Source organism: Manis javanica, chromosome 6 (assembly GCF_040802235.1).
Source record: "Manis javanica isolate MJ-LG chromosome 6, MJ_LKY, whole genome shotgun sequence".
Taxonomy (NCBI): domain Eukaryota; kingdom Metazoa; phylum Chordata; class Mammalia; order Pholidota; family Manidae; genus Manis; species Manis javanica.
In genome coordinates this window covers 31,518,590-31,546,100 of record NC_133161.1, presented here as the reverse complement: position 1 = coordinate 31,546,100, position 27,511 = coordinate 31,518,590, and the positions used below count along the sequence as shown (strand labels likewise).

At 34.7% G+C, this 27,511-nt stretch overlaps 1 protein-coding gene across 2 annotated transcripts in view; it reads right to left on the bottom strand.

Annotated features, from left to right (window-relative positions):
- The window catches only part of ASZ1 (ankyrin repeat, SAM and basic leucine zipper domain containing 1), an 83,198-nt gene that overhangs the window by 33,733 nt on the left and 21,954 nt on the right, over positions 1–27,511 (bottom strand). Inside the window, exons 1-4 of one of the 2 annotated variants that reach the window (XM_017655177.3) lie at positions 15,282–15,444; positions 14,787–14,886; positions 12,520–12,642; positions 10,564–10,675 (exon numbers count right to left, since the gene is read on the bottom strand). In XM_017655177.3, coding sequence (XP_017510666.1) covers positions 10,564–10,675; positions 12,520–12,642; positions 14,787–14,886; positions 15,282–15,386 — 440 coding nt within the window. In that variant the 5' untranslated portion in view covers positions 15,387–15,444. Of the gene's footprint in view, positions 1–10,563; positions 10,676–12,519; positions 12,643–14,786; positions 14,887–15,281; positions 15,445–27,511 lie in introns of those variants that run through there. The other variant, XM_073238549.1, reaches the window with a different exon arrangement.

Below are 27,511 nucleotides of genomic sequence, written 5' to 3'. Positions count from 1 at the left end.
TGAATGTGTGAGTAAATCTATATAAAAGTTGATAATAACATAATTGCCAACAATAAGATATGATGACAATGTATCATAAGGTTTAAAATACAAATACATTTAAGATATATGACAACAATAGTACAAAGCAGGGGTGGGATGGGCAAATGGTGTTAAAATAGTCTAAGATTCCTGACATTGTCTAGGAATTGGTAAAAAGTACTCATTTACAATAAACTCTAATAAGTAAAGAAAATATGTTATAATCTTTAGCCACTCAAAGAACAACAGAATGAATAACTAGAAAAATAGGAAACCGAATTAACAAAAAAATTAATCCAAAAACAGTCTTGGAAAGAAGAGCATTAAGTAAATGAAACAGATAGATCAGTGTGTACCCTAAATGGAAATGGACTAAATATTTCAATTAAAAGGAAACTTGTTAATCAATCTGGATTAAAAAAGGAGAACTCTATGTTTTTTACTTCAAAATAAAAAGCACATAGAAAAGTTGAAAGCAAAAGGATGGAAAAAGAGGTACTATACAAATACTAAATAAAAAAAAACTTATATAGCTAAACTAATATTAGGCAAAATATTATATAATAAGTATTACTAAACACACAGAGGAGCACACGTCATATGAAAATGTCAATGCATCAGGAATATGGTAACATTAAAGCATATAAGCAAAAGTTGACCAAAATATAAATCACCTTAACTGATAGAATAAGCATGTAGAAGTCAGTTGTCATTTAGAAGATCTGAACAACAGAACTTATAAATGTGGTCTAATTAATAAACATAGACCATTACATGCAACTACTGCCAAATTACATTATTTTCTAGTGCACACGGAACATCTGCAAAAAATGATGGTAGGCTGGGCCATAAGGACAGTCCTAACCAATTTCAAAGATCTGAAATTATAAAGTATATTCTCTGACCACAGTGGATTGAAGCTAGAAATCAGTAACATAAAGAAAATTAAGAGAATAAAAAACTGATATATTCAAGTGTTGGAATATTTCTCAGCAATAAAAAGAAGTGGACTACTAACACATAAAACATGGACATATCTCAAAAATATGTTGAGTGAAACAATTCAGACTGTAAGAGTGTATTAGGTATGATGTACTAAATAAAACATTAATCCAGGGTAGAAAAAAAATAAGAATGGCTGTCTCTGGGAAAGAAAGATGGGAAGTGAATATGACAGGAGAGGATACAAAGGGGCCTTTAACCACAATGTATTATTTTATTTAAAACAAAATTAGAATCATTAGGTAAAACATGGCTTTTCAAAGACTGTATCAATTATAGCTTTGATTGTAGTTTTGTATTTTAACTTTTAGTAAGTCTTTTATTGGCTTTAATAAGTGCAAATGGATATTAAAAATATCTTGACAAGATTAAGATCCAGCAAATTCTTGAATAAAGTTCTAATTATTGCACAGTTCCACAGAGACATATTAATAGGTGATATTAACTTTCCCAGCAAGAATGGATTCATTTCTATGTACAGGCACTCATGAGGTTGTTGCCACATCTTTGGAATGTGAGAAAAAATTCCAAAAGGATAAATAATTGTAACACTATGCTTATTAATGAAAATATGATCTTTATGTATATGCAAGATAGTATAATGGAGAAATATATTAACATTTTATTTCTTATGCTTTACTTGCATCAGCAATCATCCTTCTAAAGTTCTTTAGCACAACCCATTAAAATATAGAAAGTAACCTGTTCTGGTGGGAAAATGCTTTAATTGAGCATATTTAAGTGAGAAAAAAATTTTAATTTTGAAAGCTATAAAATCATGAAAGAAAGCTTAAAAGTATAATTTTTACATTGTTCACTTCTTCCATGACTTCCAGTACTACTGGATATCTCTAAATACAAAAAGTGTAACCTAAGATGGAACTACTAAAACAGGTAAGTTACAAATCTATATTTCACTGCATCTATGACATAACAAATTTTAGGGGGCATACCAATTTCAGAGATGCTAATATATGAAAAAATTGTGTATCAGAACACAGGAACGTATGGTTGGTTTTTATTTCAAATTATTTTTTAATGAACATGTACATGGTAACCTAATCAATACCAAAGTTCAAAGAGAGACTTCTGAAGAGGATGAATTATAATCTCCAATTATAAAGCATCTGAAACAATTATATTCACTACCTGGGTAATCTTTTTGAGGAGTGTTTGGCAAACTCTAGCTTCATTAAAAGAAAAATTTTATTCTCTCAGCAGTTAGAACAGAGTTGAAGGACTGTTTTAGTCAATAATGTACTTGGCATTCTCATTTAGCCAGCATCCCTACATCTCTTCCCTCTTTCTTGCTAAGCCATTAGAAAGGATAGTTTATATCTACTCTTTCCATATCCCCAGCTCTCCTTTACTTCTGACCCAATGCAATAATCATCCAGGTATTTTTCATATTGAAATAGTTAATCATTTTAATGTCCACTCAAAACAACTTATGCATTTATGTGTATTTTATTTAAATTATAATGTTTATGGAAAAGTAGTATATATACTTAATTTTATTCATCACAAATATGCATTTTAGGAATCATGGCTCATAATCAGGAAATATTGTCAATTTAAGTAAATGTAATATTTTGTAAGCACCTACTATGAAATAGCAGCATATTAAGTACTTGCACATTCATTAATTTAATTCTCTTAGCCATCCTTCCAGCTCGTTAAGTATCACATCTATCAATCACTGAACAAACTGAGCCTCAAAGACTTCAAGAAGACTTAGTAGTTATATTAGCTTGCACAAATTGTTGAGATAGTATTTGGACCCAGATCTTCAGGCTCAAAGTCATGCTTCATACTTTCTGTGGTATAAATGAATGAAATATATTAATTACTTTCTAAATTATATGTTACAGTTAAATTTTGCTAATACAAACAAATGATCATTCTATTTCAAGTCTATTAAATTCAGTAAGAATTTTATAAATGTCACATGAAAGAATTGTGACAGAATAAAAAAATTAGTGTGGTAGTCAAGTGGTTCACAATGAAATCAAGACTTTCATGCATGAAAACAAGAGAACGACACGAGATGTATAAAAATGTGCTAAACCGGATAATCACCAACCCCAAATCATAGTTTATGAACAAAAAATGCATTCTTATGGGCTTATAATACATAGGAAAGCTTACTAGGAGATTAATCTGGCCCTTGAAGGCATAATTTAATGCACAGCTAGGGGAAAGGATGTTCCAAATTAAAGCAAAACCAGAGGCCGGAATGACCATGTATCTGAGAAAGAGTGTTCAGACTGTATAAATGAAATAAAAGTTAGACATTAGGGAGTAGTGGAAGTAAATAAGGTGGGATCAAATTATGGAGGGATTGGATTTCATCTAATTGTCAAAAAGAAGTGTTTTTACAGTTAACAGCATAAGTACAGAAATAATGCAGTAAAAAATATCAGTTAGGAGGCTATTAAAGTAGCCCCTAAGAAGGGAGTATAAATATTAAAACTGCCATGAATTTGAAATTTTACAAAGAAAGAACAAATAAAGGACAAGATATATATAAAAATGGATGAAAAAGTTTGAGATAAATACCAATTCTTTCTTGGTACAAATTTATGTCCAAAATTCAAAATTAATTATTGTTTTAAGCATAAATAGTAATTATAGTTATTGTGACCACAAAAATACATTTAGTAATAAATTAGGACATGGTAAATCATCAGGGCTGTCCACAAATTATTGCTGATTTTCCTTCTGTGAGCACACTAAAACTGTACTTCCCTACTCCCTTGAAGTAAGGTATGACTGTATGTTCACAATAAAATAGAAGAAAGGCCATGGGTCCCTTCCAGGTGGAAACTTTAATAGCCAAGCATACAGTTTACCATTGATGCTAGACACCAATAAGACCAAGTCAAGTAAAAATTTGGATTAGTGTCAAAGGCTTTCATCAACTACCTCTTCTCACTTCTATTTTCTCCATTCTGTGCTTTCAAAAGGACCAAGTAGTTTTCCAGGTATATGAATAGCTATATTAATGCTATGCTTAAATAGGCCAGGTAACACTGAAATAATGTCACTGTTTGCACACATGTAGAACCACTAACTGATAAAATCAGCTCCTAAATGTAGATAAGGAAAAGATAGGTAAATAAAAAAATGATCATGGGCTATGAATAGGAAATTTATTTTAAAAAACAGGAAGAAAACAAATAACAAAATAACAGTTTCTAGTAATGTTTCCTAAATAAGCTATTTAAAAAAATCCCTTCTGAAAATATTTTTGTGACTTCAGCCTGTTTTCAGAGCAAAGATATGTTACATATTCATTCACAACTAGAACACAAGTTATTATATATAACTCTAAATTGCACCTCAATCCACCAAACTGCTTCAGTGACATTTACAACCTAATTTATATTCTGAGAGAGAAAGCAACATTTTTCCCAGAGTATTTTTTTTCTATTAAAACAGGTAATAACATTCAACAAGTTAACAATCACATAATGATTACGTCAAAACCTTGTATATTATTAATGTGTGCTATCTTATCAACTGTAATAAAACATCTGTTGAAATTAAAATGCCACATCATTTTATAAACCCTTATCTCATGACTGAGTAATCTGAATATAACAAACTCCTGTGCCAGAAAAATTGCCTTCTAAATGTAAAGAAAATATATCTTTTTTTAATATAAGAAAATGTTTCAGTAAATTGGGAAAAGAACCCAAACAATTCCTAAAAAACAGAAATGTAAATTATATGTACTTTTTGAAAGCTTATTGTTAGTCTAGCAATAAAAATGTCACCTCTAAATTTAAGACTAGATTGAAGAGGGTTTCAAATTTTATCATGTATCCAATGATCTGAGACCTTCCAAACTTTAATATAAACGTCATTTGTTACTGTGTTACCAATATAAAAAGAACAATAAAAAGTAAATCCGTACTATGGCACAACTGCCAGGTTCTAGTTAATCTGATCACAGGCCACCTTGTTTTGGAGCCAAATATGATTAGGCTGAATTAAAGTGGTAATATTTTTCTGTTCACCTGACTCCTTTTGCAATCTGTGGAGTTTTCAATTCACGGTATTCAACTATCTACAATAATATAGGGAAAAAGAAGAAAAAAATCCCAAAGATATAAGGCAGTTTAACACAAATGTGTGTTCTGCAACAATTAGTAAAGACATGCTGTTTAAACTGGTTGTGTTGAAAAATTCTATATATATAGACAAACTAGAGAATATAATTACATCCCAGACATGGGTCCTATTCAGAGTGAAATGTTGTAAATTCCCTTATCAAATCTCAGCTACAATTAAACTTCTAAATACATGAGTAGCAGTTTCCCATTCTGGAAAAATAATATACTATCTACCAATAAATTATAAGGATTAGATAACACATTTAAGAGCAATTAACACAGTTCCTGGTATATAGGAAACAATCAATAAATGTTTCATTTAAAAACAAAATAAAAACCCTAGCTCCAGAAACAAATTCTAAAACTAATATAAATAAACTAGTATATAATTCCCATATTTGCTAGATACAGTATACTGTGCTAAGTATTGTCAGGGGCAAGAGAAACACAAGATGTTATTCATGAAAATTTAAAAATGGCTTTCAATTTGTCAGTTTTTTATCATTAGCCCCCTAGGAGGGAAAATAATTTTTAAAATAAAGGAAAAATAATAAAAGAATAAGGTGTATAATTTGTAATATAGAAAGTTGATCATTTGATATTAAATCAATGTTACTTTCAACAAGAAAAAAAATAGTCTGCATGGAATACAAAGAATTAAAGAGCTAACAGAAGATATCTAAGTAAGAAAACAATTAAAAAATGTAGATTATGATTTCTACTTCCAGTAATAGCATGCCAGATGATTATACCAAAATTCTGAAGGCATCTAAAACAGCTAGATGAAAAAAATTTTTTAATTTCTTAAACACTGAAGAACTAATAAGATATGGAAGAACTATTGAACCAAAATCTTGATGGCAAAAACCGACAAAGAGATAAACTCAGCATTTGCAGTTGCTTTGCCTTAAAGGTGTTTGACAGTCTAGAAGAACCCAATGGGAAAATGTGGTTTTGGTGGCAGAAAACATCAAGAGAACAAAATTCAAAGCTCTGGGCCTATGTATATACAAAGCTTAGTTTTACTAAACAATACTTAAGACACATTTATCCTAGGACTCCAAGGGCTACATCTTCAGGATAAGGATGAACCTGAGATAAACCAGCTATTGAGATTTACATCACCAAAATAGTCCAGAACTTCAGTTACAGGAGTCCTAGGCTGATCATGCCCTAAACAGTCTTCTCACTGAACCATCCCAGGCCTCATTTTTAAAACAAGTAAGTTTTAAAATGTCATGACTAGCACCTAGTCATGAGTGAGAAGCATGAGAAACTATTGCTAACAGAAACAAACCCACAAGCATTCCAGATATTATAACTATTACATCTAGACTATATGTTTATTATATTGAAGAAGTTTTAATTTGGTGCTTGAAAATATTTTCAAGGAACAAAAAGATATAAAAAGTGAAACTGACAAATTTAAAACAATCAAACAATTTCTAGAAATAAAGTAACTGAAATTAGGAGCTCAACTGATGAGTTTAATAATAAATCAGAAGCAGGTGAAATGAGATTCAATGACCTAGAAGGCAAATTAGAAGCCATTATCTAGAATGTGGCATAGTAAAACAAAAATATGGTAAAAAAAAAAAAGAAAAAAGACACTGAGAATACAGTGAGAACAAAAGGCATGCTGAAGCAAAACAAACAACACACACCAAACGCAATTTCCCAAAAGGCAATTCAGTAGGTAAAACAGAAAAGCAGACAGTCATAGCCATCTGAAGAACTGACACAAGGGGCTCTTCTCTATTTAGCTTACTTGGAACTCAGGCTAGAAAAGTAGGCAACACTCAAAAATGCTGCAAGCCTCAGATGCCTGGGGCCAACGTTTACAGTTGAAAAATTCATTAACTTGTACACTAAAAAATGGTTAAAATGGTAAATTTCATGCTATATATTTCACCACAATAATTCAAAAATGAAAAGGAAGAGAAGAGGGTTAGGGGAAGGAGGCAGAGGGATAGGAGGGACTTAACTAGATTTTTTGAAACTTTAGAGGAAGAAACACAAAGATTCGGGAAGGATGGAAAAAAGGAGTGACAGAAAAACCACAGGGGAAGATAAGCCAAGGGACTGGCTACAGGTGCTTGGACTGAATACCAGGAGCCACTAGGGACAGAGAAACATGTACCATGTTGTCAGCACTCATGCTTCCTTAGCATTCAGTCTTAACATGCTTTCACCTCTGCCTATGAAGTTTTCTAATAATTTTAAAGCCTTGCAGTATACTATTCTGTCTTTTCTTTCAATTTCCAATCTAATCAATTTCTGCTGTATTGGGGAAGCTATTTTTGTTAGGCTATAAAGACTTCATCATGCCTCTTATAATTATTACAGAATATCCACACAATGGAATATTACTCAGCAATAAAAAATTATTGATATACACAATAATGATGAATCTTAAAAACCTTATCCTGAGAGAAAGAAATCAGACATACACATAAATACTGTATAATTCTATTTATATGACATTTTAGAATAGCAGAAAATAATTTATAATGGTACAAATAAGATTCAGAGCACTGAAAAGGGGCACGAGGGAACTTTCTGTGATGACAGAAATGTTCTATCTTGGGGTGTGAATTACACTAATATATGCATTTGTCTAAACTGACCCAGTTCCACACTGAAAATATGAGTATTCACTGTATGTAAATTATACACCATAAAAAAATTTAAACTATAATAGAATTTCCCCAGTACCATTCAGCAGGACCTCTAATCTATTACGTACAGGAAACTTAATAGTTTCCTCTTAATTTTTAGTTTTTATTCACTTTTAGTGCAAACAGAACCAAGTGGTACATCTGACTTAAGTGATTCACTTCCATTATAAGATCTGGAATTATCTTCTGCTTCTAATACAGGTAAAGCCCTCCTTTTCTTTTTTCCATCTTACATGCAAACTCAGACCCTGTGTTGTGAGTTATATCCACAGAATGCAGAAAAGCTTCCATGCTACTTTATATATTGGAACTGAGCTTTCAGTCTCTAGCTCAGAGGCTGACCTCTAAGACTTTTCTATTACTTTCACTTCATAAAATAAGAGTATGATCTCATTTTAAAGAAACAAGTGATGGGTCAACTTCCTTTGCAACTGGCAGGTATATGACCATATAGCTTTCCTGAAAACCAGCCATTTATATTTTAAGGCCTGAAGTAACACTTCCCCTGAAGAGTTGTTGAGAGGTAATCTTTTTTCTTTTTCTTGAGAGATAATTTTTCTCAGCAGAACTGTTCAACAAAAGAGGCTATGTCATCAGCTTGAAAGTAAATTGATCTAAATGTGTTTTTCTCCTTTACACCTGAATAGTAGTTCCCTTGTGTATCCCTGGTATTTTGGCACTCCGTACAAGGAACTAAAATTCCCAATCTTGTAATAGGGTTCATTTTTTGTCACAGTTTCTAATTATCTATAAAATCCCCCCAATTCTCATTGCACTTTCCTTGTGTCCTGAGATTTTTTTCTTTTACATGAGTCACAATGCTATCCCCATATGTCCACTAATACTATCCTGCTTATAAAATTTGCAGCCTAAAAGCACTATTTGCCATGACTTATTCTCTTTTCAGTTCTACTGAGATCATTTTCTGTAAGAAAAGACAATTCAATCATTTTATTGCTTTATACCTTGAGCACTAAAATAAAAGCAGTTGAATAGTTTTTCAGGCATTTCTCACATTTGTTAGATACAATTGCTGTTTTCTTCAACCATGCTGTAAAACTCTATTTTAGCTGAGCACATACCAACCTAATCTTACGCAATTTCAAATTCATCAGCTTTTCTAGGTTCTTTTGTTTTGAATAGTGAGGCTGCCTTATAGTTTTAGTTTGACATGCTAACTTTGTGTTATTTTAATTCAAATGGAATTTTTCCCAGATATATTCTATGTATCTGAAAGATACCCTCTAGTTCTTAAGGAAGCAGAATACTAGAACATACGACACAGGCTTACTTGACTTCTCCTTCAGTGTGTTTAGAAGACAATACGTGAGTGGGAGGGTAAAGACTTTGCTATCTATAATACCTTGCAGAAGTGGTAAAAAAAAAAAAAATTGAAGAACACCAGCAAAAGACAATTTTCCATTGAACTCAGGGAAGAAATTTTATCATAAGCCACTTCTAAAGGTACAAATCAAAATTACAGTACCAGTTGAAGTTCACTTCAGCTCGGTGTCCTGGAGCTCCCAATTCAAGGTGCAAATCCAAAAGCTATACTTAATTTGGGATTATACCATGGATGACAGAATAAAAGCTCCTGTGAATTGATTTGCTAAAAATTTTTCAGGTGGTTTATTTCCCAGTTCTTTCTAAATATTCATTTGTTAAATACTGATTATCCACTCTATAAGGCTTGACTTTTCTCACACTGGATTTCTCAACCTTGGCAGTGTTGATGTTTTGGGATGGTATCTTTGGTTTGAGGGGCTGTCCTATGTACTGTAGCATGATCAGCAGCATCCCTGGCCTCCATTCATTATCCCCATAGCACATCTCTATACCAGTAGCATCTCCCAGGTGTGACAATCAAAAGTGTCTCTGGACATTGTCAAATGTCCACTGGGAGACAAAACAGACGTTGCTTCAGAACCACTCTACTAAATCAAAATCTTTGCCTCTCAGAAAAGATCTGGGAATTATTTAAAGCTGCTAAGTGTCACAGAAACTAAGCTAAATCAGAAAAAACTAGAGTTAAGAATGATGATTTCTATATATTAGGCACTAGATCATAGAACATTGAGTTCTATTCACACGGACATATTCCTGTTGGCTGGGCTACTTCCTACTCTTTTCATTTTGAAGATTAAATAAAACAGACAGATACATAACAGAAGATGGAGCCAGACAAGAAGGAAGTCAGTGATAGAAATTTTAAACAATCTGATTTCTAAAAAATTACTGACATTTCAACAGATGGAAGATATGTTTACTGCTTGTTTTCTATGTATGGATCTAGGCACTATTACATATATGATATAACAATTAATTGGAAAAGCCTTAGAAAAATGAGAATATTTTGATACATTATTTTGGAATTCTAAGTATTTGTGTAAAACTGTTCAGTGTGTTATACAGACAGAACAAGTTAAGAGGCTTTACTATTATAGCTCAATTATATTCTCTGAGTATATGATTCACAGGAAATGATACAGTTTATTGTCCCTCTCATTTCAAATTCTTACAACATTTCTCTAAACCTAAAAGTTGAATGAGTCCCTTCATGATATGCCCTTCCTTTGATAAGCTTATATTACTGGAACCATGACTTATGACCTGTTTTCATTCATCAACTATATGGCCAAGTAAACACACATTGTTTATGATTTAAAAACATTCTATCAAATGTTTAGTAGGCTGGTAATCAAAGAAAAATATCCATCACTTTTTGAACACAGTAAGGCTCTTACCTACAAGCAACATTTGGATCAGCATTTCTTGAAAGTAGTAGTTCTACACACTTTAAAATCTGTTCCTCTGAGCCATGAGCAGAACATGCAGTTATCAAAATAGTCTGTTTATCTATAGTGAATAGAAAAGTGAGGAAAAACCCACATCAAGAAGTGTATCTGACTTATTTTACTATTCAAAAGATTCTAAATATTTACTGCACTCCTAAAATTCTATAACCTATTCTCAAATCTCTTGCTCTTAGTAGATAACTTGTCTTCCTCAACCAAAAAACGAGGCCAAGGATGAACTGCCTTAACCCCGAAAGTATACTTACAATTCATTTTTTAATTTCCTTACCCTATTCCCATTTCTTCAGAGAATAGGGAAGTGGTTCAGAGCATGGACTCTGTGTAAAGATACTGCCTGGAGCTGAACAGTTTCGGGTTGCTTAAAATTTGCCTTGCTGAACTCATGGTTGAAAAACAAAGATTGATATTCTCAGATTTAACTTCCTTACTTCTCACTCACTTGACAGCTCACTGAGATCTGGTTTATATCCAAACCATCCTTGTGAAAATGACCTAACTGCTATATCTACTGGCTTCTTTTCAGTCCCTTTCTACTTGGATCTATCTGAGCTCACCCTGTTCCCTAAAACTCTTCCTTCCCGAATTCCTATGGCAGCAGCAGAGATCAGAGAAGATAGAAACACAAAAACATTTTTCAAGTAAGAACTAGAGAATTCAAAAATAGGTCATGGCAGCCATAGTTTATATTAGTGGTTCAATACTGATTGAGTCTAAGGATTCTAAGTGCTAGTTCTACCACTGATAAACTGTGACTCCAGTGATACATTAGTATCTCAGGAGACCTGAATTATAGATAGGATAGTATCTGTCCTCTTTACCTAATGGATATTGTGGGATACAAGAAAGAATTTATGTGAATATGCTGTGAAAAATGTAAGGTATTTAATAATATTAAGGTATTCCTTTCATTATAAGAAGCAGAGAAAGAAAACTGTTAATTATTTTTGAGCAGAATATTTTATACACTTTCAAAAATCTCATTCTTAAGTATAGCTCTCATTTGGGTGATATTTTAAAATTATGTAATAAAAAGAGAAACCTGTCACAGCAGCAGATTAAACATAAAATTGTCAATGAGACAGGAATTTATATGAAATATATATATAAGAAAACAGAATAAAAGTACTTTTATAAATACCTAATATAGGAACAAAAATAATGTAAAAATTAATTCCAAAATGAAACCTATAGCTGAATTATGAAAATAATTTAATTGCCTATTGAAAGCATGTTATTAAAAAGTCATCAGTAATTTAGTAATAATAATTAAACTGGATTTACACATATATTCTTATTTTTCAAAAGCACTCAAAGCAGTACTGAGTAGAAATTATTTAATAACAAAGACAGAAACAGTATGGAGTCAACAAACTATCTTTGAAAGAAGTTTAACTAATATGATTCAGAGTTAAGTTTTAAATTCTTAAGACTGGTTTTCCTTTAAAAATAACCAAGCCTTCTAGCATAGAAGTTAAAGGTATATAATAACATAACCAAGTTATAGAGACAATATAAATGGAATCTACTTCTTTGGAAAAAGAGTTTTTCCAAAAAAAATCCATGGTTTCTAGTTTGATTTTGTGTGCTAATTACATAATAAAACTAATAGGAAGGTTTTTTTTTTTAACTGCTTTTTTTTTAACTTTGCATAATAGCTGCAAATCAGCTGGGAATTAAGAAAATTATAGTTAACATAATCAGTTAGGTTACCTGAAACATTTTACCCTTATTTATTTTTTTTCAGGACAAAGGTATATTTTAAAGTGAATATATGAAAACAGAGCAGGGAAGTATATATCACCATCCTTAAACAGAATTAAGCTTCTAAACAAAGAAATATACAAAGTAAATATTCACATATTATAAATGTTTAAAACATCTTACCCTTATTAAAGCTTGCATTAGCACCTCTGTCCAAAAGAACCTGAACCAGCTCTGCATTGGAAATGCTAGCGGCGTACATGAGGGGAGTCCATCCATACTGAAAGCTGGAATCCACACTGATGCCTGTCAATATAAAAACAAAGATTTTAATAACTTCCCCCACCAAAATTTAAAAAATCAGTTATCTTAATATGCTAAAATTACTGTGCACAGTAACATACACCACGAACTTTATAAGAGAAGGGAATATTTTGGTAATAATGGCTTCAGCAAAATAAAAAAAGTTATATCTGGACTTTAATAAAGTCAGTTCATTTCAGTTTCAGCATAGGCACTGTACTCTAAGAGATCTGATCTGACCAAAGTTTTATCACATATTATATAAAATATCTATGTTATAACAGGTTTTACATGCTACCTCTTTCTCTCTAGGGGAGTCAGAAAAGGTGTCACAGAGGTAAAATATCTTTTTAATTAGAATATTATCATACATCTCTATGGTGACAAACACTACATACATTCCTGAGATTCCCTCAACTTCTTTAATACAAAACTTATCCATGGGTGAGTGGCCAAACATGGGGCTAAAAAGGTAGGTTAGGGTTAGATTATGAAAGCTCTGTTAAGACATACAGACTGTACTTTGTGATCCAAGAACTGAATTCAGTATACATGTATTATAAAGACAACACAGGTCCACTGTTCAGAGTGGGACAGAAGGTAGGGAGACCAGTTATGAGGCTAGAAGTCTATGTAAAAGGGGTAGCAAGAGCAATTGAGAAAGGGAAAAAGGAATATCAAAGGACATTCCAAAGGCAGGGTCATCAGAATTTAAAATTGCTTTGAGGAGAAGGAGTGATGGAAAAGAACAAGCCAAAAATGACTATCGGGTTCTGCCTTAGACAAATAAATGACAAGCAGTGAGCTAGAATAAGGACAGATGAGAGGTAGGGTAAAGCTTTAAATTACCAATACGCAGAATGTGGTAGGAAGGGATAGATAATTGTTAAGAAAGGATGAGAGCCAGCTGATCTTAAAATTCTTAAACCATTAATGGTACAAATCTTTGGAATCATCTGACAAAGGTATCTTTGTACTTACATCTATGTATTTACTACTGTTTTTTTAAAAAAGAATTTAAAAAATTTTTGTAATTAAAAACAAAGTTTAAAAGGTTGACTATTTTACAAGGATTACTTCATTGCACCTAGTCCCACCACTCCGAAGGAAAACTCTTTTCTAAAACAAATTTCTGCCTATTCCATCCCACCTAACACTATGCATCCTCCTGCATGTGTTCATATTAGGCCTCTTTCAATTATTCAAATTTTATTCAATTTCATTTTTCAATTACAGATTCAAGTTCCGCTGTCCACAAAGTCACACAGATCCTTCTCTTTTGTTATAACAGATATTTACTTAATGCCTATATGTTGTAAGACCTTTATGTATTCTTTCATTTTAATCCCTTGCAAAACCCTTTGATATAATGCAGTTCCACTTTTAAAAGGGGGAAATTGAAGCTTAGGAAGGTTTGGTAACTTGACCAAAGATCACAGAGCCATCAGGTGGCAGGGCTAGTAATCAAACCGAGAACTGTTTTGTTTCCAAAATTACTTATCTTCCACTAAACAGTGCAGCATCTCTATTATATGAGAAAAACATTTTACAATCTCATTTAACTATTTTATGAGTGAATTTGTATCTACAAATAGGTGGTATATGCCTGTTACTCCTTTGGATAATTTCAATCATTATTATCCACAAATCTGTGTTAAGGTAATTTTTAAAAAAAGGCATTTAATCCACAGAAAAACGTCCTAGGACCCAGGACAGAGTTATGATGTTTTTAAAGAAATTGATTCTCAAACCTCATTACACACACCCATACAACCAGCAGAAGAAATAAAATGTACATAACTAGAAACAGTTCTGGAGAAACATATAATATTATAAACAAATAAATGCTGAGAAAAGTGAGTGAGAAGTATCAGAGTGAATAAGAATTATCAGAGTGGGATAAGATTAGTCAGAGGAGAACTCTTGAAGGAAGTGGCAGAGCTGACGACAGGTAACAGGGTGGCATCCCAAACTGGACAGTAGAAGAAGAAAATAAAGAGAACTGCGAGTCAAGTATGATATGCAGGATATTTTATATATCAACATTCATATGCTTCCATTAGTAAAGCAACTCAAACCTCTTAAAATAAGGAACGCTTGTGAATTAAGACCACTGTGTTAGGTTGAAATTGTCTCTTAACTCTTACCAGAATCTAGGAGCTCCTCCACCAACGGAATATTTCCTGTGCTCAATGCTTTCTTAAATGTTTCATTCTTTTCTTCAGTGGGTAATGGCCCCTTTAATTTCTAGAAAAGCAGAAAGTTAAAAAAAAAATTCTTGTTACACATATTTCCATTTCCACTGCATCAGGAAACAGTGTTCGGTTTTAGGTGTATCTTTCTGCGGGAAGGGAGGCAACATACAAGATTTGTAAAGACTTGTCTTAAACTATCTTGGGTAAAGACAGATCCAAACCCAAATGAAAAGGCACATCGGCGCCCTAAAGAAGCGAGTTTGATGTAAAGCTCAGTAGGGAGACGAGAGGAAAACCCTGTGGGTTTGTTTGGAGTCCAAAAGCCTGTATTTCCACCGGAAGACAGGGAAACACAGGCAGGGAAGTAGAAGGTTTCAAGAGGCAGGGGTCTTCGAGGACCAAGGGAGGCTGACCCAGGTGTGGTCGACACAAGGCCTCCACTGCTACCTGAGCTCTCCGGTCCAAGTACCCAATCTCCCAGCCGTCATCCTCGCTGTCGCTACTCTCGCCTCCTCCGGCCACCGCCGGGCTTCGTAGCGTGCTCATCGCCATTGCAGCCCCGCCGCACCCCGCTCCGGGTCCGCCCGCTCCCCAGCGCCTGCGCACTGAGGGAGCGCCTGCAGCTGCGCGGGAAGGTGCGACGCGCGCCCCGCGGGGTGGGGGGTGGGGGACTTTGAGTCCTCAGGCGCAGGCGCGTGGCTGTGAGCCCCACTTCTCGCGGGCGCCGGCCTGTGCAGTGATCCCGGGATGTGAGGCCCTGGCCTGTGTGGTGGAATCTGGCCGGCCCGCAAGGTTCGCACGCTAAGTACCTGGCCGTGCTTCCAGTTACTTTCGGTGATGCACTCTCGATTCTTAAGCAAGAGCAGGTGTCGGTCTTCATCTCTGGCATCTGCTCCCTACTAAACCCATGGTCAAACATACGACCTGTGGGAGAACGCTGTTGGCCAGCATCCCCTTAGGAGCACTACCTTTATACTCTAGAAGCCATCGGACAAATGGGAAATGACAAAGGGGCTGGGAGAAAATGCCAAAAAAATTCTTCCTTTAAATGTCATGACATCTCAGATCTCAGCCTAGATTGAGAAACTTGAAACCATCACTTGGTCAGCTAGGCAGTGTAGATGCCCTAAAGGAAAAAGTTAGTCAATAAAGGTGAGTGTGGAGGGGAGAGTGGATCAAAAGAGCTAGGAAGAAGAAATGATTTCAACATTCAAAGAACAAGGAAACAACAATATGAACAACTGCAGCCTAAACTCAAATTCATTTTTCTGCATATGACTTGTAGGTGAAATGTTGGTAACACATTATTTTTGTCAACATAGGAAAGTAGGTCCATCAAGGAATAGGGCATATATGTACTTCAAGATGATTTAAAAGGAAAGGAGCCACTCACCATTCTTTGTAAATTTTTGCAGTAATTTTTTTTCTTCAGGAATCTTTGATGTAAGATTTTGAAATTATTCACTTCAGAGACTTTCATAGATAAGTAAGTAGTTTGTTTATTTGAGGGCCACACTTGTTTTTCTAAATGTATTCATTCAATAAATGTTATGGATCATTGGGCAGGAGAACTATGTTTGGAGAGATAACATCAAAGACAAACAAAGCTGCCTCAGGGAGCTCTTAATTAATGAGAAAAGGCGTTAAGCTAATAAATAATAAGATTGCAATTATAGGTGCCCTAGGGGAAATGAGGGCACCTCCTTTAGGCCTAAGGGGGTGTCCCAAATGACAAGAAGGAGACAGATATAAAAAAGTGGGAGAGAGCTTTCCTGGCAGAGCAGATGGCTAGTATGAAGGTCAAAAGGCTGGAAGAAGCTTGAATTTAGACCTGGGTCTAGGGTGGGGCAAGTGAGGTCTCTAGGGAGCAGAATTTAAGGAGGCAGTCACTCTCAAAACCCTGCAAGTCCTTCTAGTTTGCAAGCTAGATGCCTCACTTATTTCACCTTCATCCTTGCCCTTCTTGGACCAGAAAGGAGGACTGAATCTGGGCCATAATAAGGGAAGGGGTGTGTATGATGAGAGGCCTTAAGTAAGGAGTTTGGATTTTAATCTAAAATGTCCTTAAACTAATGAAAGATATTGGCCAGTGTTTGTGTGTGTGTGTGTGTGTGTGTTTACTTAAAGACACATTCTTTTGTAGAGATTTTTGGTTTCAGCATGTGGCTGAGTAGCAGTGCCATTTACTAAGATGGGGGAAGACCAGAGGATAAACTGAAATGAGCATCTCAAATTAATGTACTCAAAACCGAACACTCAAGGGTAGCTGTCAGGTGGGTAGTTGGATGTTCAAGTAGGACACTCAGGAGAAGGCTGGTCTTGGAGATATAAATTTCAGAGTTATCCATATACAGTTGAATTTTAAAAATTTTGGAATTTAACTAGCAGGATTTTTTGTAAAAACAGATACTATGGACTTGATGTTTGTGTCTCCCGTTCCCGAAAACTGCATATGTTGAAACCTAATCCCCAGAATGATGGTATTTGAAGGTGGAACCTTTGGGAGGTGATTAGATGATGAAGGTAGAGCCTTCGTAAGTGGGACTAGTACCCTTCTGAAAGAGACCCCAGAGAGCTCCCTTGTCCTTTCTACCATGTGAGGACTCAGGAAGAAGCTGAGCTTTTCCCAGACATCAAATCTGCCAGCAACTTGATCTTGGACTTCCAACTTCCTGAACTGTGAGAAATAAATTTATGTTATTTATAAGCCACTTAGTCTGTGTTATTCTGTTTTAGCAGCCTGGACACCCTATGACAATATAAGATTATTCTGAAATTTATGTGAAATGGCAAGGAAACAAAGTAGCTAAAATAGTTTTGAGTAAGAAGAATAAAGGAGGAGGAATTTGTCAGCTTGATTTTAAGTCTTACTATGTAGCTATAGGAATCAGGACTGTGGAATTAGAGAAGGGACAGACACATAGGTCAATGGAACAGAACAGAGAACATAGAAATAGTCCCACACAAGCACCTGGATTTTTTACAAGGGTGCAAGAGTAATCCAATGGAGGAAGGATCATCTTCAGCAAATGATGCTGGATCAACAGGATAGCCATAGGTGAAAATATGAACCTATCTAACTCTCATGTCCTTTACAAAAAATAATAAAAGATAGATTATTTAAATATATACCAATTTTCATAGCAACGTTATTCCTATGGGCCAAAAAGTAGGAACAACCCAAATGTCCATCACCCCTGATGGATGGATAAACAAAAGGCAGCATATCCATGCTGTATGTATTAGTTTCCTAGGACCATTATGACAAATAACCACAAACTAAGTGTCTTATAACAACAGAAATTTATTCTCTTGCTATGCTGCAGGTTAGAAATCTGCAATCAAGGTATCAATAGTGCCATGCCCCCTCTGAAGACTCTATGGGAGTATCCTTCCTTGCCTCTTCCTAGCTTCTTGTGGTTGCTGGTAATCTTTGGCTGGTAGATGCATTACTTTAATCTCTGACTCTGTATTTACAAGTCCTTCTTCTCTGTGTATCTGTGTCTCTGTATATCTGTGTGCCTAAATTTCTGTCTTCTATAAGGATGTCAGTCATACTGGATTTATGGCTCACCTTGATTCAGTATGACTTCATCTCAACTTGAGGACATCTGCAAAGATCCCATTTTCAAACAGGGTCACATTCACAGGTTCTGGGTGCATGTGAATTTTGGGAAGACACTATACAACCCAGTGTGCTATATATATCATTTAGCATAATGTTTTCATGATCTACATATAGCATGTATCCATCCTCCATTCCTTTTTATGCTGAATATGTATGCTTTGACTTCAGAAGTGATTCCAGGAGGTGGCAAGATTCATTAGAAGGCTACTTTAATTGTGAACTGGAGAAGTGACAGGGTAAAGGAGAGGAGAGGAAAATTTCTGGTGAATTAGAATCAATAGGATTTGGTGACTGTATATGAAAGATGAGGGGGGTAGAGAGGAGTTAAAGCTGGTGTGATAACAACACAGGAAGAGGAAAACATTTTGAGGAAACAAGCAAACATTTTGTTCTGCCCAGAGACAGTCAGAAATGCCTAAGGAATATCCATGTCCAGATAAGGTCCAGAGCTCCCCAGAGAGGACTGGCTATCAGTTCAGCTTTAGAAATCAGTATCTTAAGAGGTAATAGACATACTGAATCAAAGATACAGTAATAATAAATTCATTTGATAGTACTTTCTATATGCCAGTCACTGTTCTAAGGACTTTACCTATATTAAGTCACTTAATAGTCACACAACCCTACTGAGGTAAATATGATCTCAATTTTACAGAAGGGGAAATGGAGGCTTAGAGGGGTAAAGTCATCTGCCCTGGTGGCAGAGCTGGGATTCAAATGCAGGAAACAGCTCTGCAGTCCATGCTTTTAATCATTACTATCTAACGCTTATGTAGCACTTCACTGTGCCTGACACTTCTTAAGCATTTTACATCCATTCATTAGTGTAATCCTTGTTATAACTTCTTGAGGTAAGTGCTATTATTAACTTCATTTTACATCTGAAGAACCTGAAGTACAGAGAAGTTATGTAAACCACCCAAGATCATCCCCTGCTAAGAATTCACAACACGCTCTTCCACTCTAGAATGGGGCTCAGGTTTAACTTAGAAAGTGTGATACTCACAAAAGTGCTCTCTCACTGGAGGGATTTGTACCGTGTGTGTTTCACTGTCCTATTGTAGTAGCACTGTCTCTGAGGCACTGCATTCCAAAGCAAATTTCATCTTCTGACTAGACTCAGAGGAAACCTTGATTCATTTACAGGTTAATCACAACCTTCATTCCTGTCCAGATAAGAAATCAATGGGTATTTGGTTTTGTCTGAAGAGATTTGGGAATTCCCCCAGGGTGACTTCCTGGAGTAGGTCAGAAAGCCGTCTACCCACTTTGTTAATGACTGCAATGTTCTGCTTGGTTCACTGATGACAGGAGTCTGGTAAAACAAAGAGGTCAAAATCCCAGCTGGATCCGAGAAATAAATGTTACTCAGATGTAGGTTCTCCTTAGTTCCTGGGTGTTGTTCCTTTCTTCCTTTCTTATTTATTTATTTTTTTACTTTTTTTGTTTAAAGCTTTGACTCAGACTTTAGTGATGTTAGCTAATACAGTTCATTTTACCATTACACATGATGATTCTGTATTTTGTGGGAAACTTGTTTTAAATTTAATGTTATCACATTTAAAAAACTTTTGCTTATTTTCTGTAGTATTATGTATGGTATTACTTTCAATAATAGGAAAAAAATTCTGTTGGGTTCCTTAATTCTTAATCCTGTCTAGAATCCATTTGGGTTAACTGCCTCTTTTAGAGATAATTTTAGAGGCATAAAATGTTGAACAGATTTTTTCCATTATTAAAATTCATGTGTACAATACAGCCAAGGGGGAGATAAGCAATTTTTAAAATTATTAAATAGCATTAATTGATTCCACAAATACCTACTGTGCTCTTAGTGTATTTTCTAGGCATGGAGGATGACATTGTAAGGAAGACAGGCAATATCCTTGACCTCAGAATGTTAATAGTATAGTAAAAGAAACAAATAAATATATAATTACATTTCAAGTAATGGTAAGTTCTATAAAGAAAAATTAACCAGATAAAGGCCCTAGAGAGTAATGAGAATTTAAAATAGGGATTTCAAGGAATGCTTCTCTGAAGTGTTATTTTTAATGTGACAGAAAGTTACAAGGATTTGATTTTCCATTTTAAAAGGTCACTCTATCTGCAGAGAGAAATGACTGTGTATGTAGGAGAAGAAGGGTAGCTTGAAGAATACCAATTAAGAGTCTGTTACAACAGTCTAGGTCCTCAACTCTGCCTGGATGTTAGAATGCTCTGGAAATAGTTCTAGCTAACCCCAGTCTAAACCAATTATGTCAGAATCTCTGGGAGTAGGATCCAGGAGTTAATACTTCTCAAGGTCCTCTGGTGATTGTAATATGAAGCTAGGGCTGGAAAAGGTTGTGGAAGAAAAATGTCTGGGTTGGATCTACAGAAGTTGCCTATATCCAGTAGGAAAATGTAAAAAACTGGAATGCCAAAGTTAAACTACTGAAACAGAAATGGATTCCTGTCTGAATCTATTTTCTTCCTTAAGGAATATGGCTAGATCAGAGAACAAAACAAATCTTTAAACAGGGAAAAATTCATCAGGAAATGATGAAAATGGGTATTGGTTAGCAAGCATTGACCAATATAATGCAAGGAAGTCATGGTGAATGAAAATATTTGTTTGTATCATGTTTATTTCTTCAAATATTCTAATATGTAGCCCAGGTTTGAAAATGACTGTAGAAGGAAATGGAAGGCTGGGTCTAGAGCAGTTATCTTTGGAGTTGGCTAGATGTCAGATTCAGGATATGCTAATTTGTAGAGTTAACAGTTGGGAAGTGGGATGAAAAGGAAAGATGACATCAGGGATGATATTCAAATTTAAGACTTGAAGATTTGTGTTAATGGTGGGTGAGTTTACTCCAATGGGGAAAATGGGTGGAAAAGCAGGTTGTGTGATTGTGGGTGTGGGTGGGTATTGAAATCAAGAGTATTGATCTACACTTTATAATGTAGAGGGTGCTAATAAATTCTACAATGGGGTATTAAGTAATGAGTTAGATTTAGGTGCACAGTTGAATGATTCACTTCCTAGAATAATTTTCTTACCTATTTCTTGTTTATACTGACTAGGAAGTGTACTCAGTTATTTACTTATAAATAAGGCAGTCTTTCTCATTTTTAAAAAATTGCTCATGTACTTTTATTTTAGTTTTCCTGGATTTTTAATGCATAGGCACAAAATTACTGCACTGCAGCTAGGCATGGTGGAAGAGAATGCTTTCAAAGTATGCTAACCCTCATTTCTAACAAAACATTATAGCTGTAGACTTTTGGGAAGTAATAGAAGCTCTTAAATAGCTGAAATCTTTTGTGTTAAAAACATTGCAAAAAAATGGATTAAAAGGTGCTAAACATGATATTCCAGAGCATTATTTCCAAACTTACTTGACTAAAGAGCACTTTTAAATTAGCATATTGATGAACACCAAGAGCTGCTCAACAAATATTATGGGCTTTTGAATTAAAGTAGATATAAAAAAATGGGCCTTTAGATTAATTGCTATAAGAAATGATCAAATTCATCATGTATTTAAAATTCAATGGATTTAAATAATATTGTAACTCAATATTGAAATTATAAGTTATACAAACCTGACAAAAGCATATCACAGTTAAGGAATATCAACTTGATGACATACACCATGTGATTAACTGCAAGATAGTACTTAGAACAAAAAGTCATTTGAGCATTTACTTTTGTTAATAATTATTCCAAGCATTTTCAGTGTATTAACTATGTATCAGTAGGAATACTTTTAGCTGCAAGTAACGATATTCACTCTCAGTCACTTAAAAACATGATTTATTTTTTTCATGTTAAAAGGAGTCTGGCAACTGGTATTTGTTCGGTGATGTAATGATTTCTGGCAGCATCTCTTCCATTTTTGGTCTTGTCCTCACAGTTGAGATGTCTCTCCCAGCTCCAAGCAGTGTGTTTGTGTTGAAGGCAAGGAAAAGGAAGGAAAAGATGGTCCCACCCATATCTGTTTCCTTTTTATCAAGAAAGCCAAAACTTTCCTGGAAGCTCCAACAGAGTTCTGCTTTTGTCTCCTCTGCTGGCATTGTCACCTAGCACCCCAAGTTGCAAGGGAGATTGGGAAATCAAGATTACACTTTTTCAGACTTTACAGTGGATCAGGGAAGGGGAAAAGAAGGTTGAGAAGGGTGTTAGGTTAGGCAGCCAACAGTGACAGCCACCAGTCCATGTCATCCTTATGAAAACCCTACCAAATGTGTACTGTGATGTATCACCATTTTACAAATGAGAAACTAAGACATGGAGAAGTTATGAAAATTGACCAAGGTCAAACAACTGAAAGATGAGAGAACAGGGGTCAACTCAGGTGGTCTGTCTTCAGAGTCTGTTCACTTCTCAGCCACCCCACTACAGTGTGGAAACAAAGCCTCAGGCTGATTCAACACAGTGCCTTCCAGTGTGAGTGGTCTTTTTCCTAGCATTTTCAAGGATGACACATTGTTTATTGTAATAGGCAAAGTAGTATCTAAAAATCAAATAACTGTGCTATTGCTCTTTCATTTTACCATTGATAATAAACAACATAGTTAACTCAAATTTGTAAAGACATTCCCAAAGAATTCTAAATATTTTCCTACACATTCTCATACCTGTGATTTCCTTACAAATTCTATGAGAAATAGGCAGAGGTAGGTGTGACCACTTGCATTTCATAATTGAGAACACTAGATCAAGGTTGTGTGGGAGATTTGGGACCTAAACTCAGGCTTACATACAGCCAGTCCATTCTTATTCATTAAACATCTACTAGTATAGATGTTTTTATTTTAGGATAAATTTTAATTAAATTTACAGAAGAATCAAAACCAGTGTTATATTAATTTTCCCACCTAGGCAAAGGCTTAAAACCTTAAAATCAGGCATTTAAATGTATCTTTTAACAATTTCTTTTCTTAACAATTGTCTCTGAGGTACCGTATTTTTGAAAGCTAGTTCCATTAGTTACTTGAAATCTTGACACATTTTTATGGCACTATTTTATACACTCTATCCCCAAGTAATTGTAAATTCTATGCAGGAAATTAATTGTACACTTTGTTGTTAATGCTTGAAAGAAATTAAAAACTGACTGATGTCATTTATGTCAAGAATTTTTTCTATTGGAATTAATCTTTTGTTTCTTGTAGTCAAATAGTTTTCTTCTTTACTAATTTTTTCCTATTCTAATAGGCAACATTGATTTTTTCAATTCCCACAATGTTTTGTAAATTGAGATGATTATTTCCCTTCAGCAGATTTCTTGTTTGCATGTTACTGTGTCAAATTGCTTTCTTTTATCAGTGTTGCAAAGATATGGAAGATGTCAATTTAATTCTAAAAAAGGGATTTATGCAGTCATTGCTGCCCTAGAATGCTCATAAAACAGTTGCTGTGAACTTATAGAAAATGACCTCTTGCACATATCATTTTTATTTTTTAAAAGTTTATATTTATTTATATGTATACAGTAATTTAAACTAACAATAAGCTGCATGTATTTGGCTTAAAGCTATGTTTGGAATGATCACATTAAAATAGACCAGTGGTATAGATGGAATTTTTTTTGTGCTTTAGGAAGTATTTGAGAAGCCTAGCTCTCATAATTTGTTATTAGAAGAACAAACAGATCTTCAAATGGAGGTTATTTGAATGGTATTTATTGTATTTTGGTGGAGAGAAGTGGCTGTCTCCTTGCCCTGACCTGGCTTTAGGGCCATTGTTTTTTTGTTTTTTTTTCATGTTTTCAGAGTATTCAGTTTGCTAGGCTTCTGTGAGTTATTAATATACAATGAATTAAAGAACAGATTCTCTGAAGCTTCATAGATTTATAATGAGTGTTATGACAAGATACATCAGAAACAACAACACAAAGAGGAAAAAAAATATTTAAGAAGGAAATGGAATTACCATAGAGTACATACAATATGTGGGGCCTGTTTCATGCTATTTTATTTAAGTCAGAAAATCACCCTGAGAATTATGTGTCAGCCTTATTTTGCCTGAGAAAACTGAGGCTCAAAGTGATTCTTGACCAGAATCACGGAGTCTGAACCTGAGTTTAAACCCAGGTCTCTGGTTCCATAGCTGTACAAATATTGCTAAATAAAACCTAGATGGGCTTTGAGAAACACAAACAAGGAATATATCCTATATATCCTATTACGTTGTAAATGTATTTACTATACTTTATCTGTAAGAATATAATCATTTCTTCAAATCCTCCATTTTTAGAAGCAAAGCTGAACTATTTATTATTTGCCTGTTGAAGGCACACATAAAAGCCCTGTTTACATTTTAATTAACGTTTTAATGGGAGTGGCTTCAAAAGTCAGACTGCAGGACCCGCTTGGCAGCAAAGTGAAGAATGCAATAGAGGAAGGCTCTTGGACCAGGGAAGCATGGAGGTGGTGGTGGTGGTGGGAGAGGGATGAGGAGGAAAGGCTAAGGAGAGAAATGTCTTGGTTAGTCTTCTTCAGCTGCTTCTTATCATGACCCCCCTTGCTATCGTAGGACCTGTGTCTTGTGTCAAATGTAAACTCCCCTCCCCCTCCTCCCCCCATGTGTCACATGTCCTCACAAACAACTTTGGTCAGCTGTGGCATGGATTCAACCATTCTCACTTTCCTTCCCATTCTAGTTCCCTTCTGCTGGGTGTTGCAACTTCCTCTGGTTATTCCATATCTTCTGGGCAAGGCTGTTGCTCTCATGAGAATTTTAGCCCTTACCCTACCACTCTGGCCCTTTCATTGAATGCTACCACTGAGTAGCTGGAGACTTGGTGATTATACAGTCATCATCTGTAAAAACAAGCAAGAATATCTTTATAGTGTAATGCTGTGCTGGAAGGGGACCCCAAAATATTCCCTTTGCCAAGCACCATACCCTATTGAAAAAAACCATACTATGCTTTTAATCATTCCTTCTTTCTAAGTACTTAACATTAAAAAAAACTTTATAGCCTCTTTATTTTTTATTCAAGTATGGTTGATATACAATATTGATTTTAAGTGTACAATGTAGTGATTCAATTTTATACATTATAAAATGCATACCATGGTAAGTGTAGTTACCATACAAAGATATTATAGTGTCATTAGCTGTATTCCCTATGCTGTACTTTTTGTCCCTATGACTTATTTATTTTATAATTGGAAGTTTGTGCCTCTTTATTCCTTTCACTTATTTCACATATACCACCACCACCACCCCTCTTCTCTATGGCAGCTACCAGTTTGTTTGTTATTATGAGTCTATTTCTGTTTTGTTCGTTGATTGTTTTTTTAGATTGCACATATAAGTGAAATCATATGTTATTTGTCTTTCTCTATCTGACTTTTTCACTTTGCATAATACCCTCTAGGTCCATCCATGTTGTTGGAAATGACAAGATTTCATTCTTTTTTTATGGCTGAGTGATATTCCACCTATATATGTACCAATCTTCTTTTCACTTAGCATTTTTAAAAACATCTATTTATTGAGTACTTTGATCAGCACCAACTCAGGTGTTGTATATGATTTTTTTTATTCTGAAAACAACCTTGAGTGCTATCTCCAATTTTATGGTAAGGAATTCAACATCTGAGCATTAATTACTTTTCAAGTGTGGTACAACTAATAGCTGCATGGTGGGATTCAAAGCCAGGTCAGCTGGACTGCAGCAGATGCTGATGCTGAAACTGGATTCACTTTACCTTGCTGGCCATGCCATCCTCCAGCTCATAGGACTATGGACTAATAACTCAGTAAATTTATTGGAGAGATGATAATACCTGTGAATATGCTGCAATTCTTCCTATTACTGCCAGTAGATCTTGACCAATGACTGAATTATAAGGGATCATAAAGGGCTGACCATTTGCCTGAAGGTGAGACAGACTAGCTTTTATGCTCCAGAGCTTTCCTGTGGGATCAAACTGAAACTATTCTCTATTTAAACCACATTCTTGCTTCCCCTGACCTATCTTATGTTCTTGACTTTTGAGAGTAATACCCCAATAAAATTCATCTCAGGCACTTCTAGGAAACCTGACCTAAGACCCCCTAAACCCATTTTCTAAGCACCACAACACACTACCTTCTTCTTTTCTTATTGGACCACTTTTTTAATTTACCCAGTTCTATCTTTCTTAGGTATAAATTCTCCCACAGAATCTTCTGGAGTAAATGAAAAGTACAATGGATTGCATCCCCATGATGAGTACTTCTTGTGATCAGGCTCAGTAGCTTTTATACTCTTCTTTACACTGAGAGTATTTTAAAGCTGAATACAGATAAATTTTTGTCAGCAGCCATATGAACTGCTGACCCTAGAGTGTCCAGTGGAAATTTAAGAATATAGTCCTCTGAGTAGAATTAGGTTTAATATTTTGCATTTTCTTCCTGTTAATGAAAGTTACAAAACAAAATTGGAATTCTTTCTGATAATAGAAAACTAGGTTTTGTGGAAGAGCATGTATTGTCTGTATTCTAGAATATTATGGATTTTTGCTTCTGTCTGTTTGGGTGGCTGTTAAGTACTGGAAGTAATATATGGTTTTTGTGAAGCAAATGGCATAAACATCCAGGATTTTAAAGTGTATTTATAGTAATGAGGATACATTTAGAAATATTGAACTAGGAATTGGAAATACCAGAGATTAAGAAACAAAGTGTTTTGGCTGGGTTGTACTTGTGAAGGACTTCACTTTTCCAAGCAAACATTAATGTACTACCACTGGTTGACTGAAATATATATCTTATCATTATAAATAACTTCTCTGTAATCGATCCACACCAAGCATTCCAGTGGAGGTCCTTTTTGATTACAGATTGCTTTTACATCAAGGTCAGAGAAGCTGGAAGAAATTGTAATGAATGGTGTGATTATTGAACATTTAAGCAAACATAATCTATTTGAGGATGAACAATATGATTTACGTAATGGGAAATCATGCCACCCAATCAGTTTGAGTTCAATGAAATAATAAAAAGCTATCTGAAAAAAGAGGAACAAATAAATGTAACTTATTAACATTAGAAAAAATGTCTTGG